Genomic DNA, 24,834 nt, shown 5'->3' with positions numbered 1-24,834 from the left:
TTTCCTCTCAGTTGATATAATTCAAACTAAAGCATAGTATCTTTCATAATTAGCCTTTTAGGGCTTCTGATCTATGTGGATGTATTATTCTAGTTATTCTAACACTGATATTACAGCAGCATCCATTTTGCAACAGAGGATGATGGTCTAGAGAAATGAAAGACTTGCCTAAAATAAGGAGCAGGAAAACCCAGGGATAGTCTTCCATGAAGAATCACACTGTACTCCTTTACCTGATTTTTCAGCACAAAATATACAAGTCCTTTTACTCGGTCAACACAAATTCTACTTAAACTCCTGAGTTTCAGAAGGGCTAAGGCCATTTTTTCTGCCTTTGGAAGATGAAGCATCCTCCAAATCCATCTAATGACCCTCAGTGTACTGACAAATTCATTGATTGTATCAAACATTATTGGAAGTGGGGACAATCAAGAAGGGCATAGTTATTTTACCAAGTATTTGTTATCAAGTCAGATTTTGACTTATTTCTGGAAATCATAACTTGGATATAATGTGACAGCACATATCTGCTAATGAATTAGACAAAAGCTATTCCTGCAAGACTAATTTTAGGGCTTCCTCTAAGCCTGGCAACTACACACAGGTTCTTTAAGACTAAAGCTCCTCTTTCCAGTGACCATCTTCCTACAGTAAGCCCATGTTACTTCCAAGGGGACAGACCCTAGGGAGGAATGGGTACTTCATAAGTTGTAACAGTTGAGTAACTGCTGTTCCCCAGATTTTTGTGGGTGTGACTGACTCCAGGAGGTAGCTGGATCACCTTTGTTTTCTCATTGATTTGAAAAAGGCATTCCACCTCTTCTAAGACTCCAGATATTGCAATCCACATCTGAAACTAACATAAGTGCAAGAGCTACATATTGACTAGAAATTGATTGGGTCTTTTTTCCTACTGGCATAATTTGTAATTTTACCACAGAATGCAGTAAGAGAAAGTACTCCTAGGAAAAGTATCATTAAGGACAATAAATATTTCTCCCTCAGTTCACTGATACTCTTAAACATCTGAGGATTCAAATTGTGATGTGATTTCTTAGAATTAAAAATTTTTTTCTTCAATACCAAGCCACCTAATCCTTAGATTAGCTGGGTTACATTACCCAGATGGCTACATAAAGTGCTCTCTCTCCATTCTTATATTCTTTAAAAAAACAATCCATTATTTGTATGGCACTTCATAATTTACAAGTCTTCACATACATAATATCTCATGTAACCTTCACACAAAGCAAAAATTTTCATCACGTAACAGATGAGAATACTGATCCTTTACCCAGCTGATATTACTGGTAATGGGGAGTATCAGAACTAGAACTTGGGACTTTGAGACCAGTATTCTTTTCTCATATCAAGCCACCCTTAAGTATAAAAGATTCTGTTCCAAAGCATTTCTATTTGTTCATAAAAAGTTTTTTAAAAATCTAGTACAAAAATCCAGAAAGATAAAGTGACTTGCCATCAAAGCCTTACTGGTGGCACACTGATTTCCAGAGTCACACAGTCACATCTCGGCGTGTTCAGCACCACGTAGGTGTGTTCTACACCCTACACAATCACTGCCCTACAGCTTTCCGATCAAATCAAGTACATTACGAGAGAGGCAGGATAATACATTACCACGGACCTGAATACATGACCTCACAAAGTGAAACAGACCTTTCTGAAAGCTTACCTGAGTGCAAGCTGTTCCATCCTCTGACTGGGAACTGGTAATGGAATATTAAGAAGCTAAAACTGAGATTCCTGCTATGAAACTAACAACACAAAATACTGTAATTTTAGAAAAGTTTGTAAAAGATTGCTGATTGGCTACGTTCAAACTATCAGTGGCCGGAAACTACATTCTGAAAATTTAAATACCAGAAATCCATTTTAACTTTTAAGTTCAGGGATTGTGAACATGGAGGGCAGAAGAGAATCTGTACATCTAAATTCCAACAAAAGGTCTGAGAGCACTGGCCTATTGAAAAAGGGTTACAATATGATGACTATTCAAAGCCTTCTAGTTGGCATTCTGGCTAGAATATAGGATCTTTTTCTAAAACATGTTTCTTGTATGTGAAAAGGATTCAAAAATTATACTACTATATATTAAGTGCAAGCAAATTATTACCTTAGGGCATTAAAATTGATTAGTTAAAATAATGTTAATTGTAATCCTCTTCTTCAAAAGAAATCATAAACTTGCTGCTCCCTTCTTGCCTTTGGGGCAAATTTCCTCTTCTTTGGTAGCACTAGAGACCCCCAGTCTGTAAGCCAGATCTCTAAGTAAAGAATTTCCTGCTGCTCCTAAGTTTCTTCAGTTGTGTCTAAACTCTTTGCGACCCCATGGACTGTAGCCCGCCAGGCTCCTCTGTCCATGGGATTCTCCAGGCAAGAATACCAGAGTGGATTGTCATGCCCTCCTCCACGGGATCTTTCTGACCCAGGGATGGAAACTGCATCTCTCATGTCTCCTGCATTTGTAGGCAGGTTCTTTACCACTGGTGCCACCTGGGAAGCACTAAGTAATTTCTTCAGCACATTTTTTAAATGAATAAAAAAGAAGATTCCCAGGTATTTTTCCCAAACCTGTAAGGTCCCTAGTTGCCTAGCAATTAGCAAGATAATAGCAGGAAAGCAAGAACTCCTTTCTTGCCTCTGGCTTGGCAGAGGGGCTGGACCTCAATGGGAATTACCATCCCTTAACTAAATGATCAAACAAGGCAAAGCTTTAGCTTTTTAGCTATAAGCCCAAGATTCAGGCATAATACTGTCACGTTGGGTACTATGTTACATTTGAAATAACTTGGTTCTCACAGCCACTGGAGCAGCTGGATTTGTAACTGAAGCTCTGTTCTCTGCAATGTACTTAATTGTAGTTTTTTCTAATTATGAAATATCACAATGCCAATGCTGAAATACCAGGATTGTGGGAAAGACATTTAAAAAGCATTGCCTGAGGACTTCCCTGGTGGGTCTGTGGTTAGGAATCTGCCTGCCAATGCAGCGGACACAGGTTTGATCCCTGCTCTGGGCAGACTCCACACGCTGTGGGGCAGCTAAGCCTGCGCACCACAACTACTAAGCCCACACGTGTTAGAGCCCACGCTCTGCAACGAGGCGCGACTGCACGAGAAGCCCACACGCTACGCTAGAGTAGCCCCTGTTACCACAACTAGAGACAGCTCTAGGTCTTTATCAAGACCTAGTGCAGCCAAAAATAAATGTTTTTAAAACTCTAAAAAAATGAAAGCGAATGCCTGACAGAACGGAAAGATGAAAAATTATATTCTTCACTCCAAATTTTTATTCACTCATTCAAACACCTTTTCCACGTGGTTCAAGTGGTAGAGGTTACAATTTATTACTACTAGTACAAAACAGAATGAATCAACATTCTTACAATATTGAAAGACTAGGATCATTCCTAAAACTACTTAGCTTTACTTCTTACTCCTAAATTTTAAGTCATCCATTCTTTCAATATGCAATATCTCAGCATTATGGAAACAATGTTTTATATCTAGAGATTTTCTAAACTTTGTAGGGAACTAGATCTATAAACTGGAAGATTTTTTTTTTTTGGTTATTAATACAAAAAAAAAAACACGATTATTTCTGAGGTTTATAAGCTGTCTTCTGCAAAACTGAGTATTCTTCCTCTATTCAAAGGTAACCAACTTCTCATTAGAAAAGAAAATAGCCAAACAACAAACACAAAATAAGAAATTAGCCAGAAAGCTATGGCTTGTTTCCCACTCAGGAAAAAAGTATAACTGGTAACAAATAAGGTACAATTTCTATAAGTGGATATTTTTTAAACTTGTAAGGTTTCCATTTCTAAAACAGAAGAATTGAGACACTTTTCTAAGCAGCTTAATCTGTCAGAAGATTTCATATCAATATTTACACCCTCAGTACTTTGTATTTTGCTTTTACACAGTTAACTTTTATTTATTTATTTTCACAGTTAACTTTAAAAGGCAATTCCTCCTATTAAATTCGTGTTACTAAAAATGTAGGCTAAAGTTAAATGGGTAAAGATAAAGGCCTACACTGTATTTTGGGGGAGGAAAGAAAGTTATTTCCCAAAAGCAAGAACTCTTTGGTGAGAAGTGTTTTTTACTAACACTTACCAATTTTATTCTTTCACAGTTGGATGCATCAACTTGAGTCCAGTGAGCATCTGGGTTTGCCTCATCTTGTGATTTCCAACCTTAATCATAATTGTGTCTTCTTTTTTTGTACTCATTTATACAAATGGAGGGCAAGAATACAGTAACTATTTAGGTGATTACATGAGTTCTATACTAAGACAGTGTGACCCCGCTAAGATTGAATTTTTGGCTCACAGACATTACTACCATGAGGTAACTTATTTGCTGCTGATATATAACAGGCAATTATGGGGTGTAAACCTATGAAAACTGAATATATAAAAATAGAGAATTGCCTGAAGTAATTACAATCAATAATTTTAGAGCTGGAAGGAAATTTAGAAATCATCTAATCTTAACTCCTAGATAAAAAGTCAGATATAAAGACTTAGTTGGCAAAAACCATACTTCTCATGAGTGCCAGAGCTAGAATTTGGGGTTGATATTCCAGGTCAATTATTCCTCACAGTATACAATACTCATAGTTAGGAATAAATTACTTGGAAATGTATTTCCAAACAGACCTTTGTTAGATTAAGAAAATCCAAACAAAAATGTTCAAAATCTGCTATCTATTCTTCATGTTGCTGAATAAATAACAGTTAAACTTTAGAAGGACAAAAGGTCAAGGAACTAGACAACTTAAAGTGAATAAATTCAACATCTGAGCATAATCTTTTTCTCTAGTCCTGAAACAGGTTGATTTCAACACAAATTCTTAGAATATTTGCCACTTAACTTTCAGGCTTATAGACAAAGTTGTAACAGATCTCAAGATGTGGAGTTGATTCAATGACAAAAACTTAATTTGAGCACTTTCTTTCATAGCTACTACAACCACAAAATCAATTTCTCTCAAAGGAGGTTTCAGTCTCAGAGGGTTCACATATAATCTCAATTAGCAAAAACAACAGGCAGCTTTCTGTTTATTCTTTACGCCATATCTTAGATGGGAAGAAAAAGGGAGTGAAACAAAAATTAATCTAGAAGAAATTTTTTCACTTAGATTACCTAGACATCAGCTCATAATGAACTGGGAGATCTATAGTATACTGTATGGTAATTTAAGGAACAAAGCTTTCCAGGACTTGAGGTAGCTGCTTACAACAGGAGCTTAAAGCAAGATGAAGACAGGATACCTTATGAGAGAGACAGAATTTAATAACATTTTAATTGCAAGGAGTAAATCAAAATGAAAATTTGAAAAGTTAAAGCATATTTGTTTTTATTTATAGACAGTTATCACAAGAATTGTAAAGAAAAAGAGAGTATCAGAATGGAACTGGATAGTTTTCATGCTATAGCTAAGAATAAACAATGTTCCTACATATTATGGTTAGTGAGCACATTATCAGTATAACAGTGAATCATGGTTATTTAAAAATATGTGGACCATAATCTGTGCTTTAGAAATAACTGTATATAGTGTTATAAGCTGAAAAGACGTCAAAAGAATACCAAATATACACCTGTGTATAAGAATTCAGTAAAGGTTGCATTCTGTAAAGTCAATCAACTGTATTAAAAATGACACAAATTCAAAACAAAATGCATGTTATATAAAAAAGGACTTTGTAAGACTTGCTTGCTGCATTAAATCCATAGTTTAATCCACGAAATTTCCTTTTAATTATCATTTAGACAGAAGCATGCAAATAGTTCTAGGATCTACTTCGAGTCTTCCCCAAATCCACTAAGGCTACATATTCTCTCTTCAGGAGCTAAGCAGGTATTCGGGTAGCTGCTTCCTCCTCTGCATCCGCTCGGTTTGCGTTAATTTCTGCAAGTGTTCGGCCAAACCGTGCCCATTCATCATTTCGGGGGACAGCAATCTGCTGTGAAAAGAAATACAATGCTTTATGTACACTGAAATAAAAGATCATCTTACCCACTATTTTTCAGTGTTTTCAAATAATTTTTCCATTAAAAAGTAATAATTGACTTGAATGTCCCTTCCATAATTACAGCTACTATACCAATAATTTATAACATTTCAAAACAAAAGATAGTGTTTGAGAAGTGTGTTGTGACAGCCTCAGAAATGATTTTGCTATTATCAGCATCTGTGCAAGAGAGAATGACATGATGCTCTTTAAATATAACTCCTATGCACTATCTCATGGATTTTCTGGTGAGCAGGAAGGAATTTCTGAAGAATTTTTACTTCTTGCACATGAGTATGAAATAATTTTTGAAACATGGTTCATAAGAGGCTGATTTCTTGTTTAAGTATTTTTGTTTGGAGTATAAGATAACCTTTCTTGATGTATCTTAAACCTTTCGTCAAAAGGTATGCTGCTACTTACCAATTCAGTGACACATCAATAGTAAAAGGGGAAAGGACGCTTGGGATATATTTCCCTCACTGAAGCAGTTCAATAACCAAAAATTTTTGACAGCTGTCATTATAATATTGGAGGAATCTAGTATGCCATATACGGAGAAGGCAATGGCACCCCACTCCAGTACTCCTGCCTGGAAAATCCCATGGATGGAGAAGCCTGGTAGGCTGCAGTCCATGGGATCACGAAGAGTCGGACATGACTGAGTGACTTCACTTTCACTTTTCACTTTCATGCATTGGAGAAGGAAATGGCAACCCACTCCAGTGTTCTTGCCTGGAGAATCCCAGGGACGGGGGAGCCTGGTGGGCTGCCGTTTATGGGGTCGCACAGAGTCGGACACGACTGAAGAGACTTAGCAGCAGCAGCAGCAGCAGCAGCAGCAGTATGCCATATTAGGGCACAGAGCATTCGGTGTGGCAAATGGATGTGCCTGCTTCTAAATCTACTGTACGACTTTAGACTAGATGGGACAGTGATACCCAGTATTGTAGCTCCCAGACAAATGTGGCTATTTACATTTAAATTACTTAAAATGAAATAAAACTGAAAATTCAGTTATTCAGCTGTTCTAGCCACATTTTAAGTGTTCAGTAGCCAAATCTGGCTAATGGCTACCATGTTGGATGGTGCAGATACAGAGTAATTCCATCTATGCAGAGAATTCAACTGGCTGCTCTACATGATCCAATTTACCTCTCTCCAGATGTAGTTGCTAGAGGCTGTGGGATTTCCAGACAGGATGGAGAATCATAAGGCACAGCAAAAGAAAAGAGTGACTAAGGCACTAGCCAGGGCTAAAACATGAGGATACCACTCCCGAGCACTGTGCACAGTCAACCCAAACAGTAAAGATGAGAGGGCTGCAACTCATCCTGTTGGGTTCATTCATAATGGCTTTGCAATAAGGCTCAAGGAGTCAAGAATGACATTTCACATAGTCATTAGGTAGCTCTTAAAAGATACTACTTTTAATTTGAGCTACCTGGTCCAAACAAATCTACGAATATAGAAAATAAAATCTTATCTCAATGTCAATTCTGTAAAGCCCCCAAGTCCAACTATAACTAAATTTCTTCTGCTTGAAGAATTTCTAATTTCCAGCAATGCATGCTGGAAAGTACTTTCGACATATGATACTACCCTCAAAATTTGTTGCATAGGGACACAGGACATTCAGTTTAGAAAGGAAACTAATCTCAAGAGTTGCTTCTGTAATGAAAAGTAAGTTTTATCTTTACAAACACATGGGTTATTCAATTCATGAACCTCAAAGACTAGATTTAACCACAAAGATACTGTCACTATAGTTCCATGAAAGCTAAATAGATGTGTCAAAATTATAGGCAGTGAGCCCCATACCTCTCCCACATCATATATAACAATCTGTCCTTCAGAATCACCCACGGCAATCTCTCTTCCAGAATGGGTCCATCTTACACGATTAAGAGCAGGATTACCTTCCACAGAAATGCTTGCAGTTGGCACCTAAAGTCATTTAAAATACAGTTCAGTGTTAAAAGTTTCATCAGGATTTCTATAAACATGTAAAATAGTAATTCCTTTTCCTCCAATCTGGCTAGGTTTTTGAAAACAAAGATGAAAATAGATAAAGAATTTTCCCAACTTTCTTCCTGTTCAGTGATATATTTTGAATGACATTACAGTCAATCCTTGAAAATGGTTTGGGAAAATAACTTAAGTCCTTTCATAAGAAATCTTCACATGACTGGACACATCATTTTGAGAAATCTTCTCTTTAATAAAGGATTCTTTGTTGTTTTGACTTTTTTAAGAAGTCAAGCCGTTTGAAAACAGATGGCCAAAACCTCTTTTAAAGAAACATCTCAGAAGCCCGCATAAACAGATTATGGTTCAATTTTAGAGGACAGGAGTTACTTTTGTAGCTTGTGTCTCTGTTAGCTAAAACCTGTGATTTGATCCACAGATTCTACAGTTCATACCAAAGATGCAGTATGGGTCATTCCAAAGCCCTTGTTCCCATGAACTATCTGGAGCAAGGCAAGATGACAGCACCAACACAACGGCACCATCCCTCGGATTATGACCGTACCCTCTGCTATGCTGAGGGAAAAGAAATTATCTGCCACTCACAGAGCAAACCTTCAATGTTTGACTCAGAACAGAATCACAATATTTTTAAATTTCTGAAACCTGATTAAAAATAATCTTTCTATTTGACATAAGTCATCCCCAAATGACTAATTTAACCTTCTAGAATGCCAAAATAGTTGTAAGAGAAAAATTATAACTTAGCTTTATTGTGAGTTAAATTATAGAACAGATCAAAATTGAATTGTAACCACAAATGCCTAACATGGAAATCCAAATTAAGAAAATTGGTACCACTCTAGATAACCAGAAATGTATAATTAAGTCCAGTCATGTATCCAGGACTCAATATCTTTCCCTAGCAGTATCTGAATGTTGCTCTTCAAACTACTAGAGCAGAAGTTAGCATGATGTTAAAATACTTGTATTTCCAATATATAAATTCCTTGTCCTGTATAATCAACTAATTTACTTAAAGGATTATGATAACATATATTTAGCCACTAGAAATAAGAAGAGATGTGAGAAACAGTGGCTGTGGGAGAAGGCACCAAGAGACTTTCTCAATAACTTTTATTGATAGAACTACTAATGTACTTCGTAACCACCACGTTGCAATACAGAACTCTAAGAACACTCTAAGCCTCTGCCTACATTGGTAAAAACAAACATAGTTAAGAATAAATAATAGCTGCAGTTAAATTTCATTCCAAATAAGTCATTTTAGTATAATAATTATGAAATTTGATTTCTATATTAATGTTATAGTAACAGTAACACTGTTTTTAATCTTTCACAGAGCAAGTCATGAAAATACATTTTGTGTCACTCAAGTCAGCCTAAGACTAGTATTTATGGATAATATACAATTCTACCAAGGCTAAGAGATGATTCAGAAATTCAAAATTAAGGTTAACGTATGTCAACAGCCTGAAACTATCTGCTTTCTAGCCTATGAATGAAAAATATCCCAGTTGCCTTATGAATGAGACTTTGCCAGGACATGAAGAGATGTGACAATGCTTTTTAGAAGTAAAAGGAATGCCCCAGTGGTCCTGGCAATAATATTTCTCCCTTCAGTTCTGCACAGCAGGCTGTTTATTATTTAGGGTACAAAGCTTATTTGCTTTCTTTGTGATGAAGCTACAATCACAGAGTCCTTTCACATTCCTTGGGATAAAAGGAATTTCACAAATTATTCAATAAATCTCCAATTTTCCATTTTTCAGTGCAATTTTTGTTATTTTCCTGCTCACCTCTGTATCATTATTGAGATTCCACAAATCCAGCCTACCCATGCCATCCACACAGGCAAACAGGGCTGGGTGAGTGGGTGACCACATAACATCATAAACATAGTCTGAATTATCTTCAAATGAGTACAAAGGCTTGTTATTCTGAAAGGGAAAAGTTGATTTTTAGCACAGCAAAATATGACATACATTCAATAAGTATGATAACATTTTATGATACTTAACTCAGCCTAGAAAAAGTTCCTATAATCTGTTTCACTATAGAATTACCTGAAGTTATGAAGTACGAATCAACAACTGGACTGCATTCTCTATTTACCTTGTAGACACCATACTGTTTTTAAAAAGGAATAGGATGTGCTGAAGATTCTGGAAAGATGAGAGCAATGGCACTATACTTTTTGAATCTCCTCTAAATCTCCCCATAAACCCAGACAAAGCACCAAGGATAGCAAAAACCAAAGATTCATAAACAACATCTACAACAAAATCAGGAGACAAAACTTCAAATGTAAACAGGTGGAAACCTTGGCCAACTATGAGATCTGCATGGCACATCTGTGTAGAAGAAGTATAGGAAGGCACGAGGGCTGCTCACAGCTGGAGAATAGAACAGAAAAGCCTTTCAGTACACAGCGGGTTATCACTGGACAGCATGGGGGTCAGTCTGAGAACAGCAGTAGAGACTGGGAGGGAGTCAACACAATTCCATTTACACACCGAAGGCAGACTCCGTTGTGATAGAAGTAAGGTCTAATGATGCAGTCTGAGCCCCGAAAAACTCACAAAATTAACAAATCAAAGCTCCCTTTCCAAGACAAAGTCTCACCAAAAAGAAACTGAAGGGAATGGAATCCAAGTTGCGGAACACAGCACAATAGAGACAAGGGAAAGAGAAGGTTCAGATAAGGTGGTGGAGAGGAACGGAAAAGATACATTTCAGAAAGTACAAGACACAGAGAGATATATATCCACTTTGCAAAAAACCTAGGAGAGCTTTAACCTAGACTACAAAACTAGAAAGGACTTCCCAGGTAGCTCAGTGGTAAAGAATCCACCTGCCAAAGCAGGAGACACAGGTTCTATCCCTGATTCAGGAAGATCCCCTGGAGAAGGAAATGGCAACCCACTCCAGTATTCTTGCCTGGAAAATCCCATGGGCAGAAGAGTCTGGCGGGTTATAGTCCATGGGATCGCAAAGAGTAGGACACAACTGAGCCACTAAACAACAACAACATGAAACTAGAAAAGTTATCTATGCCCGTTCCCTCCTTAAACACATAGAAAAACTCATTTCACTACTAGATAATAAGGAACAAAAAAAAGGATCTCAGTCAAATCTCACACAAAGTTATTGTGACAGATCTTTAACAAGTGTAAGGATGTCATGACAATTATATGTGAAAAGAACAGTCTTTTCAACAAGTGATGCTGGGACAACTGTATATACACATGCAGAAGAATGAAGTTGGACCCCTCCTTCCCCACATCAAACCCAGAAATTAACTCAAAAATATCTTAGATCCGAATATAAGAGGTAAAATAATACAACTTCTAAATACAAGAGGTAAAAACAGTAAAACTTAGGAGAAAGCACAGGAGTAAGTCATTGTGACTTTGGACTTGTCAATGATTTCTTAGATGAGATAAAAGCACAAATGACAAAAAAAAAAGTATATATATTGGGGTAAATCAAAATTTAAAACCCTTGTGCTTCAAATAATGCCCTCAAGAAAGTGAAGAGAGCCTATACAATGGGCGAAAATATTTGGAAATAATATATCTATAAGTAACTCGTATCTACAAATCTTAACAATACTTGAATAAAAAGGCAAACAACCCAATTAAAACTTGGGCAAAGTTTTAACAGGCATTTCTCCAGAGAAGATCTACAAATACAAATAAGCACTTGAAAAGATGTCCAATATCATTATCCATCATGGGAATGCAAATCAAAACCACAATGGAATATCATTTCATACCACCAGGATGGCTTAAATAAAATCCCCAAACCACTGAATTGTACACTATTAAATGATGAATCTTATGGTATATGAATTATATCTCAATAACACCATTATTTTTTAAAAAAAGAGATAAACTGAATTTTTTTCAAAGTGATAGACAAATGAGATTAACAAAGATATACCTGTAATGGTAGGCCCTAAAAAAGAAAATCAAAGCAATACTATAGAATACAAAAATAATAATTTTAGAGAACTCTCCTAAAATAAAAGACAGCCTGAAATTCATATTAGAGTATCTTGTGTATCTACACAATCAACCCTTAAAAAAAAAGAAAAAAAAATTTGATCATCCAGATTTTTAAAGACCAAGTTATGAGGTAATGAAAAAAAATAGGATTGTCATCAGACTTTTTGACAATGCTTTTGCCAGAAAACAACAATAATATATTTAAGGTAATCAAAAAATGTAAACTGTAGATTTTATATACAGCCAAACTGGTTTCCCCGGTGGCTCAGTGGTAAAGAATCACCTGCAATCCAGGAGAAACAGGAGACATGGGTTTGATCCCTGGGTCCGGAAGATCCCCTGGAGGAGGCCATGGCAACCCACTACAATATTTTTGCCTGAAGAATCCCATGGACAGAGGAGCCTGGCGGGCTACAGTGCATGGAGTCACAAGAATTGGACATGACTGAAGCGACTTAGCAGATAGCACAAACTGACCTTCGTAGACAGACTCTTGTGAATACAGGAATAACGCACCCATGAGCACCTCCTGAGGAATCTACTGCAGAAGAAGCTCCAGATGACCAAAAAGAATGAAGAGATGTCAACATAAGGACTGGGGGACACTAAGCTTCTCCTTACAGAATTATAAACAATCTGCAACTATACACAACAGTATGAACGATACCACAGAATGCAAAATCCAGACTGTGAGAAACTAACAGGACCACCAAACTGGTTTCTTCAACAGCAGTAGCAGCAAGACAGAGAAGGAAACCCTACTTTTAAGAGAAGGACTCAAAGGATGGGTTAATCACAAATAAATGAACCTCATCTGGATTCGGCTTCAAACAAATAAAAGGTAAAAAACAAAAAAAAATTTTTTAATTGAGTACCGATCGCCTATTTGATGAAATTAAGGAATCACTATTATTCATTTAGGGGGAGAGTGCAACAGTGATATGGTAGTATTACAGGTTTTTTTTGTTTTGTAGATATAATACTGCATACTATGTCTTTGTTTAAAATAATCCAGCGGTAGGGAGGGAATGTACGTAGGAATAGATCAAACAAGGTTGGTCACGTGTTGATAATTTTAGGAGCTAGGTAATGAGCACTACAGTTTAATTATACTCCTCTTTCTGCTTTTGTATCTATTTGGAATTTTCTATAACAAAAAGTTTAAAATTATAAATCTAAAATTTTCCAGGTATCAAAGTAAATGTCAACTGCATGATTATCTTAAAAGCCAAAAAAAATCTGTTTGTAATTAAGAAAATAAAAATTTTAAACAAACTTAAAAGTAAGCTAAAAACAGAAAGTAAGAGTTTTTTTCCTTAAGATCATTATTTTCCTATAACTCCCCTTGGCAACAATGCCAAGGCAACAATGAGTATCACGATCATTTGCAGAGCTTTTAAGAAATTCAGACGCAGGGCCCCACCTTCCCTGTGCATCCTGAGTCTCTCTGGTGTTGCTCCACTAAAGGTTCTGATGCACATCAGTGATTAACAAACACCCTGCTCAGAAATAGCAAGGAAAGATAAAAAAGCTTTCTTAAGTGAACAATGCAAAGAAATAGAGCAGAACAATAGAATGGTAAAGACTAGAGATCTCTTCAACAAAACTGGAGATACCAAGGGAACATTACAAGAAAAGATGGGCACAATAAAGGACAGAAGTGGCAAGAACCTAACAGAAGCAGAAGAGATTAAGAAGAGTGGCAAGAATACACAGAAGAACTACACAATAATGTCTTAATGACCCGGAGAACCACAATGGTGTGGTCATTCACCTGGAGCCAGACATCCTGGAGTGTGAAATCAAGTGGGTCTTAAAAAGCATTACTATGAACAAAGCTAGTGGAGGTGATGGAATTCCAGTTGAGCTATTTAAAATCCTAAAAGATGATGCTGTTAAAATGCTGCACTCAATATGCCAGCAGATTTGGAAAACTCAGCAGTGGCCATAGGACTGGAAAAGGTCAGTTTTCATTCCAATCCCAAAGCAAGACAATGCCAAAGAATGCTCAAACTACAATTGTGCTCATTTCACATGCTAGCAAGGTAATGCTCAAAATCTTTCAAGCTAGGCTTCAATAGTACTTGCACTGAGAACTTCCAGATGTATAAGTTGGATGTAGGAAAGGCAGAAGAACCAGAGATGAAATTGCCAACATCTGACGGATCATAGAAAAAGCAAGGGAATTCTAGAAAAAACATCTACTTTTGCTTCATTTTCTACACTAAAGCCACTGACTATGTGGATGACAACAAACTGAAAATTCTTAAGAGATGGAAATACCAGACCACCTTACTGCCTCCTGAGAAACCTGTATACAGGTCAGGAGGCACCAGTTAGAACTGGACATGGAACAGTGGACTGGTTCAAAATTGGGAAAGGAGTATGTCAAAGCTTATTTAACTTATACGCAGAATACATCATGTGAAATGCCGGGCTGGATGAATCACAAGCTGGAATCAGACATGCAGATGATGGCAGAAAGTGAAGAGGAATTAAAGAGCCTCTTAATGAGGGTGAAAAAGGAGAGTGAAAAAGCTGGCTTAAAACTCAACATTCAAAAACTAAGAGTGGGAAAACATGGAAAACAGTGAATATTTTCCTGGGCTCCAAAATCACTGCAGTGACTGCAGCAACGAAATTAAAAGACGCTTGCTCCTTGGAAGAAAAGCTACAACAAAGCTAGACAGTGTTTTGCGAAGCAGAGACATCACTTTGCCAACAAAGGTCCATATACTCAAAGCTATGGTTTTTTCAATAGTCATGTATGGATGTGAGAGTTGGAACATGCAGAAGGCTGAGTACCAAACAATTTGATGCTTTCGAATTGTGATGCTGGAGAAGACTCTTGAGAGTCCCTTGGACAGCAAGGAGATCAAACCAGTCCATCCGAAAGGAAATCAACTCTGAATATTCACTGGAAGGACTGATGAAGCTGAAGCTCCAATACTTTGGCCACCTGATGTGAACTCATTGGAAAAGACCCTGATGCTGGGAAAGATTGAAGGCAAGAGAAGGGGGCGACAGAGGATGAGAAGATTGGATGGCATCACCAACTTAATTGGCATGAGTTTCAGCAAACTCCGGGAGACAGTAAAGGACAGGGAAGCCTGGCATGCGGCAGTCCATGGGGTTGTAAAGAGCTGGACACGACTGAGCGACTGAACAACAAGGTCTATAAATCCTGAGGTGATTGTATACTTCAAGAAAATCCCATTTTTAGGCAATTTTATGGTCTCTCATCAAAGACTTAACACAGTTGTTCACAGTCATGTGTACATACATGTTCAACTCTGTAAGAATATATATTGGTCTACAAGATTTTTTTAAATTTAAAATACTGGTAAAACTATTTTGGAAAATTGCTCAGCAGTATCAACTGAAAGTGTGCATATCTTATGGCCAAGTATTTCCCTAAGTATATGCCCAACAGAAACAAGTGTTTATGTTTACCAAAAGACACCTACAACTATGCTCATAGCAACATTATCCATAACCCAACCCCAAACTACAATTAACCCACATACCATCAGCAGCAGAATGGATAAATTATAGTATATTTACATAAGGGAATACTATATATGTGAGACAATGAACATCTAATAATCTACAACTACATTCAACAAAATGGAATGACCCTTACAAATATAATGAACAAAAAAGCCAAACACAAATAAGTACATATCATGATTCCATTTTTTATAAAATATGAAAAATTTAATATACTAATTTGAATAAAACACATAAAATTATATATAAAGTGAAAAAGAATATTGTGGAATGTCTCAGGAAATTATTAATAAAATTCTTCATCTAATTAAGTGGACTATGATGCAGCCAGAGAATAAGAGCAGGATGCATTAAAACTGGGTAAAAGATATTAAAAATAAAAATACAATAAAGGCAACATTTCCAAATTTATAAAATGTAATTAGAAACCTTTGGTAATTTTTTCAAGTTTAACAGTCATCCAAGGATTAACAATTTTGCCCCTCAAAGAGAAAGAAAGAACACACACAATACCAAAATTGTTCATTAATATATTAATCTTATATATGACACTGCAAATTAAAATCCCAAATGGATCACTTGAAATACTTTTTAATAGTAATATCTTTTCTTAATTTGATGAGAACTTCTGCCTAAATGGAAGAGAGGCAGCAGGAAAGAGCTGAAGAGGGACACAGGACCTAGACTCTTATTTCAGGGCTTTAAGGCTTTGGAGAAGTCATCTCATCATTGCAGGCCCCTGCTTCCTTATTTGCAGAACAAAAGTTCTGTATCAGTGGTTCTGAACTTTGACTATACATTGTAATCCCCCTAATCCTGGAGAGATTTTCAAAATTATGCTGTTGCCAAGTCTCCTTAGATACTATGATTTAATCAGTCTCAGGTGCCAGGTGAGCACTAAAAGTTTTAAAAATTGCCAAGGTGATTCTAATACGACCAAAACTGAGAGCTACTGAACTAGATGATGTCTAAAGGTCACTGCCGCTCTAAAATTCTTCCAAACAAAAGGTTCGCAAATACATTTGCCAAAAAGAATTAATCAAAAGAATGTATTGTTTCTTGAACAACAGACAGCATTTGAATAATCAAAGGCAACTCGTTGTAGTACATGGTGAAAATAAACACTGAATGGTCAAGAGACAAACCATATATATATATTTTTTAGTTCTTTACAGTTATGTATTGGGTTAAATAGTGTCCTGCCCACCCCAGCCCCACAACTCCCTGCCAAATTCAAGTCTGTTTGGAACTTGTAAATGTGACATTATTGGAAAAAGGGTCTTTTGCAGACTTAATTAAACTGGGGTTATACTGCTTAGAGTAGGCCCTGAATCTAGCATGACTGTTGTCTTAAAAGAAGAGAAAAATCTGGACAGACATGTAGGGAGACTGCCATGTGACAACAGAGGCAGAAACTGGAGTGATGCACCTGGAAGCCAAAAGGCACAAGATTGTTAGCAACCCTGAAAACTAGAAAAGAGACAGGGGAAGAGGGATAGATTCTCCCTCAGAGCCTCCAAAAGTAACCAACCTTGCCAACACCTTGATTTCAGACTTCTAGCCTCCTGTGAGAGAATAAATTTCTGTTGTTTTAAGTTACCCAGTTTGTGACAATCTGATATGGCAGCCCTAGGAAATGTATACAGTAATTCTATATTTTTCTGGGGGCATCTGGGGAGTTCTAGATTAATAACCAAAGAGTCCCTATAGTAAATCCATGAACATAACGGTAAGGTACTCTCCAGAGAAGTGGGAAATAAGTACGTCCTCACTTGAATCAAGATAGAAATAAACAGATTCTCATGAAAAAGAAACAATTCCAAGGGCAGAAATACCTTTCTATATAACCTGAAAGAAGATACTAACTTTTTGAGAAGGAATGTATGTATCCTAAAAAGAAATGGAAATATAAAGAAGCAATCTTATAAGAAAACTGAAGAAACGCCTAATTCAAGCACTGTCCTGGAGACAGTGTCTCTGTCAACGGATTCTGAGGATTACCATCTATGGCAGGGTTATCTCTATGTGAAGATGAACGAATCAGGCTATCTTTGCTTGATGCCATTAAACATTCAAATTAGAAAACGTCTTTTGCTCCAATTCCTTGCTTACCAAGCAACCTTCTAATTATAATTTGGCTTCCCATGTGGGTTGTCCAATACAGGGAAACAATGAACTGGTCAGGCAAGTATGAGTATCTGGGCCTTCTGGCAGTTGTTTCTCAGTGTAAATTAATAAATTGACCTTCTCCCACGTATCAGTGTCGTAGACACCTGTGAGTTCTAATTAGTACTCCCTAGCTAATCAACTCTAGTAGACTGATAAAACTGAGTTTCTGAATATGCAAAGAACAGGCTGGACACTGGCCAACAACAAGTTATTACAGTAAATGTTGCCCTGGAGGACTGGGTCCTGATGGTCAGGCAGCATTTTCCAAGAAACATCCCAACTTCAGAGCATTTCTTCATTTTAATTTGTCTAATAGGTGCATAGTTGCTATTAGAAGCATTAGTAAAATCTCTTTAACCCTGTTTTAAAGCAGATATTTTCCAAGAGTTAAATAGGTTAAAGCTTTTCAAATAAGGAGGGAATTTAAGACATCAGAAACTGTGAAATAATTTTAAGGTGTATATGGACTATAAAAGTTCAAGAACTACCTATTCTGAGAAATACATTAATGATTTTAACTTTGTCACTTTATGGTAAATATGCTCCTGAAAGGCATCAGTTCTGAGATTAGAATATATTGTGCATATATTAATATTTTGTCCTCCAAATAAATAATTCTTATATTTTAAGAGTAATCTGTAGTAAGTACAGTTAAATGTGGTTGGAATATTAAGCTCATTTATTAGGTCTACCCCTAATCAAGTACTCATGGAATCCTCAAGTTATCTTCAAGATAACCATTCTATTCCTCCTACCATTCTTCAGGACTGCCAAAGTACTTCTGCTGTGAATCTTCAAATTTGGTATTTTAAAAAGTTAACAGTGTCCTTATTTTAGAAGCAATATCTTGGTTGGTTTAAACTTCACCAAAATGTGGAGAACTATCTATCTTTATCTTCTTTATTAAAAATAACTGAGTTCAAAAAAGTAAAGAAAACAATTTGATGATCCAGAACCCTGTCACTGCATTAAAATCCCTGACTCTGCAAAAACTAGAAGATGACAGAAGATAGATTACTTAAATGAAATTTGAGGCAGTACCAATTGAGATTTCAAGTGATAGAGGATTTATAGAAAGGGAGAAAAAGAAAGAATCTTGTTTTGCTACTGGGGCAGAGTCACCTCTTAAAGGATACAAAGATACAGCAATATCTAATGATTCATTCCTCCAGTTTATGGGGACCCAATTCCTAGAGTCAGAAAACACTTAAAAAGTAGAGGCAAAGAAAAAAACATTTAAAGTCTGTTAAATTTATGAATTTGAAGATACTGGTTTAAAAAGCTTAAAGCTTTTTAAGCTGGAACAATGTTTTTAAGAAGAGATTATCTTAAAATTTTGCCTATTATTCATTATCATTGTATTGGAGAGCAGAGAGGCTCTACCAAGTTTTTAGAGAAGAAATGAAGACCAGTAACACAATTAACCATGAAGTATAAATCCAAGATCAAAGCAATAATGACTTTGGGAGTCATAATATGGCCAAACAAAAAAATACTTAGCAGATTGTTGCTCTTTCTTCCTTCATAGACTAGAACTATTTGTGTGATGAAAAGTAAGATTAAAAAGGTAATTCTTCTGATACAGTGTTGAGGGTGGGAGAAGGCAATGGCACCTCACTCCAGTACTCTTACCTGGCAAATCCCATGGACAGAGGAGCCTGGTGGGCTGCAGTCCATGGGGTCACTAGGAGTCGGACACAACTGAGCGACTTCACTTTCACTTTTCACTTTCATGCACTGGAGAAGGAAATGGCAACCCACTCCAGTGTTCTTGCCTGGAGAATCCCAGGGATCGGGGAGCCTGGTGGGCTGCCATCTCTGGGGTCACACAGAGTTGGACATGACTGAAGTGACTTAGCAGTAGCAGTTAGCAGTATTGAGGGTATGTGATTTATCTTCTATAAAATCTTCACTAACATTGGAGTGACCAAAGAATAGGGTGGTGGGGGGAAGGGAGCCATGTATTACAGTTGAATGAATAAATGAGTCTTCTATATGAAGCATAAGAAGGAAGCAATGCCTAGCTCAATTAGCAAAGAAAGAGATATGGCTGGCTGTCATTCTTATTCAGTAGGCAGTTTTATGTTGAAATACAGGAAAATACAAAAACAAAAAATATCAACCACCATGCAACCAGCTGTGTAGTACAAAAAAGCAAGCACCAGTCAGTCCACTATCACAGATGTAGGTACTGTTCTTATTTAAGCAAGATGAAGTCTTCATTTTCTAGTCCTATTTAGTGGTATATTTAAGAATGGAAACCTCAAATTTAAAGATAAAAGGATGGCAAACTGAAGCCCTGAGATATTAAAAATAACAAATCTACAAATAGATAAAAGATTCTTTTCAAATACTGAAAAAGGGTACTGACCAACAATCTAAGATGTAAGGTATCCAGATATCCAGAAATCTAGCCACTTAGGTGGCCACCTACAGCTAGAGAGAAACAATTGGCTTCATCTCTCCAATTTTGCATCTTGCTTTGGTTTTGCTAGCTGGATTATGCATTTCTTTGCTTACAGACATGAGAATCTTCTACCTCTACCTTTCTCCACTGTATAAATCTCATTCAAAAGCAAAAATTCAAGAGCAATCCAGGGAGGAAAACAGATGATAAACAAAATGTATTAACACTCTGCCTGATCTCCATGGAGGAGAAAAGCAGGAACTGAATGAACACTGTGAAGTCTCTATCATGCTAGATAGACACTGTGTTAAACAGTTTTTAATCTATTTTCCTTCATTAGACTTAAATGCTGTTTTTAATGCCTGCTAATTAATCCCAGAGACATTACTTTGCCAACAAAGATCCGTCTAGACAAGGCTATGGTTTTTCCAGTGGTCATGTATGGATGTGAGAGTTGGACTGTGAAGAAAGCTGAGTGCCAAAGAATTGATGCTTTTGAACTGTGGTGTTGGAGAAGACTCTTGAGAATTCTTTGGATTGCAAGATCCAACCAGTCCATTCTAAAGGAGATCAGTCCTGAGTGTTCTTTGGAAGGACTGATGCTGAAGCTGAAACTCCAATATTTTGGCCACCTCATGCAAAGAGTTGACTCATTGGAAAAGACTCTGATGCTGGGAGGGATTGGGGGCAGGAGGAGAAGGGGACAACAGAGGATGAGATGGCTGGATGGCATCACTGACTCGATGGACGTGAGTCTGCGTAAACTCCGGGAGTTGGTGATGGACAGGGAGGCCTGGCATGCTGCAATTCATGGGGTCACAAAGAGTCAGACACGACTGAGCGACTGAACTGAACTGAATTAATCCCAAATGTGCTTAGTCGCTCAGTCATGTCCAACTCCTTGCGACCCCATGGACTGTAGCCTGTCAGGCTCCTCTGTCTAGAGGGATTCTTCAGGCAAGAATACTGGAGTGTTGCCATGCCCTCCTCCAGGGGATCTTCCCAAACTAGGGATAGAACCCAGGTCTCCCGCATTGCAGGCAGATTCTTTACCATCTGAGCCACCACAGAAGTCCAAGAAAACTGGAGGTGGGGAGCCCATCCCTTTCTCCAGGGGAACTTTCCCACCCAGGAATCAAACCAAGGTCTCCTACATTGCAGGCAGATTCTTTACCAGGAAAGCCAATCCCAAACATGAAAATGTTGAATTTTAAGAGACAATTTGCTACCTCACTTCCTACTACACTGAAAGAAAGCATCAGGAAAGGACAAGAGTGAATAGTGAGTTCATCCCTGATTTACAAGATCAACACTTGATAAATAAATGATTCCACTGTAATAGTGAAGAAAATCTCTTAAAAGCACCAGGTTTTCTCAAAGAAATTGAAGAATCAAAGTTAAGGCAGATGAAAACATGAAAAAACACAGCTTAAAATTTAACTTAATTTAAACAGAATATGATATTCTAAGAACGGGACTTTGTCAGCAACAATGTAATACTACAGAAAAGATAGACAGCAAAGTAAAGGCACTTTGGATTTGCCTTGAGACTTTTAATAATTCAGGGCAAGTCACATGTTTCTGGAATTGCTGGAGGATCAGGAAGCACTTCATAACATAAAAGGTTTTCCAAGGGTTATTTAAACACAAACAACTTGTATTATGTATTGTGGTCAACAAAAATAAATATGCATCCATAAGTATAAGGATTTACTTATGTATAAGTATTTATAATAAATTTACTTATTTAATATAAAATAATTTAAATATGAAATATAAATAAATTTACTTATACTATAATAATTTACAAGTATTTATACAATACTTTCCTAATGACTCAAGTTTATGACATAGTCGTCTTGTATAACAGTTTTTATCTATCTTTTCTCCAGTTTCCATCAGTTCTGTGAATCACTGCAGTTCTGAACATCTTCTAAAAGCTCTTCAAAGAGCAAATGCACAGCTTTTGTGCCAGGCTATAGGGGAGCTATATGAGAGTCATGTGAGATCTTCAGAGGCTTTTCTCCCAGCTCAGTTCAGAATAACAATTTCTATGCTTGAAATGCCAGAAGTGGTGGGACAACCGGTCTTGGTTATGAGTGGAGTTATCATACCTGTAAGCATATTTTTTAAAAACTTCAACATCTAGTTTACACTCATGTTCTGTGACTAGCTTTATCAGTAAATCATTCCAAGCTATTAGGAGGCTTTTCGTCTTTTCCATGTAGTATTAGAGCACCACCTTGTGTCAGAAACCTGAGCACCTGACCAGACATCTGTTTTTAGATACCTTAGTTGTCCAAAGTTTTACTGTCCAGTCAAATGATGAAGTGACAAAAAGATGTGAGAAGTCCACTGCTCCAACAGCTGAATGACAATGAATGCCAGTAATTGGTCCTTGATGTCCCTCGAACATCTCACTGATTCCAGCTTTGCTATTTCATAAGAGTGAAAACAGGGAAATCTCTTGTAAGTAGATCACTTACAAATATATGTTATCATAGATTTATCTATTATTATGCTTTGACACAATTTCAATAAACTTAACTCTGTGCTCATAACACATCAAAATAATTATGTTGAGTGTTACTCTATCCATATTTGATAACACCACTAAAGCAGTAGTAAGTACATTTTGGAACCATAATCATGATGCTATTGATGACAGAACTCAAAAGTCCAATATCCAAGGTTCTGAGGTGGTGGAATAGAGACAAAGGGATGCTACATGTAAGACAGAGAACCTAGGTTACTTTTAAAACAAAAGCTTTCAAGTGAAGGTGATCTGTATTTGCAATGAAATCTGAACACTCAATTTTTTTTTTTAGAGGAAGCAATTGATAATTGTACAGCTAGACAATTTCAAAACAGATTGAACAGCAGGAGAAATACTAGTCAATTTAAAATGTGTACGTGACATTACTGTACAATTATCAGGAGAAGTGAACTTTGAGCCAAGAAGGCTCAATGTCCAAATAAATCGAAACAGAAAAACAGTTGAAAATCTTATTTACAACTTTAAAGGTCAGTATGTAGTATATGAATTTTTGTATTTGTAACTGCAGAATGTTACTTCCTACCACTAACTTTTGTGAGCACGTCCACATATACGAAAATCACAACACACCACACCCCTCAAAATCTATTACTAGAACACATTATGATCTAAAATGACCTTTTATTTTTAAAAAGTATTTAACTTTACATACCTGAACTTAAATAACTTGTCACAAATAAGTGGCTCTAGGAGAGACTCCTACTTGAATTAAGAGGCAAATTGTTTTCATGAGATTATTCAAGGGAGAATTTTAAATAATTGCAAATTCCAGTTTAGATTTACCTGCCATGGCGACATGCTGTGTACACAGAACCTTCCTCACTTCCAACAACGAAGTTGTTGACATCTCCAACAGGGAAGGACATAGATGTCACAGCGACTGCCTTTGACTGTTTATGAACCAATTCCATGCTATCCTACACAGAAAAAATTGAGATTATTTTGTAAACTTACAATTAAAAAATTTTTAAGAACATTTTCTAGTCTTAGTTTGTAAACCTTCTTTTACTATACTGCTTACATAAATTTAATTGATTAAAAGCAGGTTTGAAAATGAAGTATATATATCACAGATTATATTTAATACATGCTTAGATTTATAAACTGTTACTATAATACTATTATAAAACATTTATGAAAAATATACGGGTTTATATAGACTTAAAAAAATACCAATATTTGCCTCAAAACTTCAGAGTTTTCCTAGTTTAACCTACCTGTGGATGGGAAAGCATGTCCAGACTCCACGAACAAATTTTTCCATCAGTAGAGATACTAATCAGATTGTGAGCATTCTGTGTTCCAACAACATTTACACAATATACAGGATGCTAAAGAAAGAAATATTAAAGAAAGTTTTCTGGAACTATTTTCACCAAAAAGATGAAATAATTTTTACTGTATCATCACAGGTATTCTGTTTCATATCCAAACAGTCTCACATCATAAGGGCATTTTTAATGTGAAGTTTGATCTTATTCTGTGGATTAACAATAGATTATCTTAGAAGAGAGATAAGTTTCTAATAAAATAGATTTCCAAAAATAAAAAAAAAGTCCTCATTCTTAGTTGCTAAATGATGAGGAATTCATACATCAAAGGAAACATATTTTGAGACTATTTTGACAGACACGACTAAGTATTTAATGATGAAGGAAATCTAATGGAAATAACCTCTTTACTTACTGTGTGTGCTGCAGCTGACAGTGGAGTTCTTTGCACTGGAGTTCTTTTATTGCTACGGTTATCCCACAGCACAATTTGGCCTGAATATGTACCACCCACAACCAGATTTGGATGAAATTTTGCAAATGTCGCAGACATAACGGCTGACTGTAAATAAGTAAGATTTTTATATTCAAGGGTCAAACGAAAGAAATGTGACAAGTTATAAGAATAAATCTATAATCAAAAACATTTTCCCTTTTATTGTAAGCTATCAGAGATTAAAACCACCAGTAAATACACACACTTAAAAATGTCATTTTGTTTAAGAACATAAAGATACAGCTCTAGAATAGTTTTGCTTAAAAGTCGAATGTAATGACTGTTTACAGAAATATTTAAGCAATTTATCCAACAAAGCAAAAACTATTTGAATACAGCATTAAATCAAAAGATAAGTGGCTCTACTTTAGCCTTTGACAGA

General features: G+C 36.5%; 1 protein-coding gene across 4 annotated transcripts in view; it reads right to left on the bottom strand.

Annotated features, from left to right (window-relative positions):
• Positions 1–5,368: 5,368 nt before the first annotated feature.
• Positions 5,369–24,834, bottom strand: part of DYNC1I2 (dynein cytoplasmic 1 intermediate chain 2) — a 53,954-nt gene continuing 34,488 nt past the window's right edge. For 3 of the 4 annotated variants that reach the window (XM_070358396.1, XM_005887577.2, XM_070358402.1), the window contains exons 10-16: positions 24,372–24,518; positions 23,903–24,016; positions 23,469–23,602; positions 22,419–22,563; positions 9,832–9,972; positions 7,865–7,990; positions 5,369–5,995 (exon numbers count right to left, since the gene is read on the bottom strand). In XM_070358396.1, the coding sequence (XP_070214497.1) occupies positions 5,882–5,995; positions 7,865–7,990; positions 9,832–9,972; positions 22,419–22,563; positions 23,469–23,602; positions 23,903–24,016; positions 24,372–24,518 (921 nt within the window). In that variant the 3' untranslated portion in view covers positions 5,369–5,881. The remainder of the gene's footprint in view (positions 5,996–7,864; positions 7,991–9,831; positions 9,973–22,418; positions 22,564–23,468; positions 23,603–23,902; positions 24,017–24,371; positions 24,519–24,834) is intronic. The other variant, XM_070358411.1, reaches the window with a different exon arrangement.

This window comes from Bos mutus, chromosome 2 (genome assembly GCF_027580195.1).
Source record: "Bos mutus isolate GX-2022 chromosome 2, NWIPB_WYAK_1.1, whole genome shotgun sequence".
Taxonomy (NCBI): domain Eukaryota; kingdom Metazoa; phylum Chordata; class Mammalia; order Artiodactyla; family Bovidae; genus Bos; species Bos mutus.
This window is presented reverse-complemented; position numbering and strand designations above follow the sequence as displayed.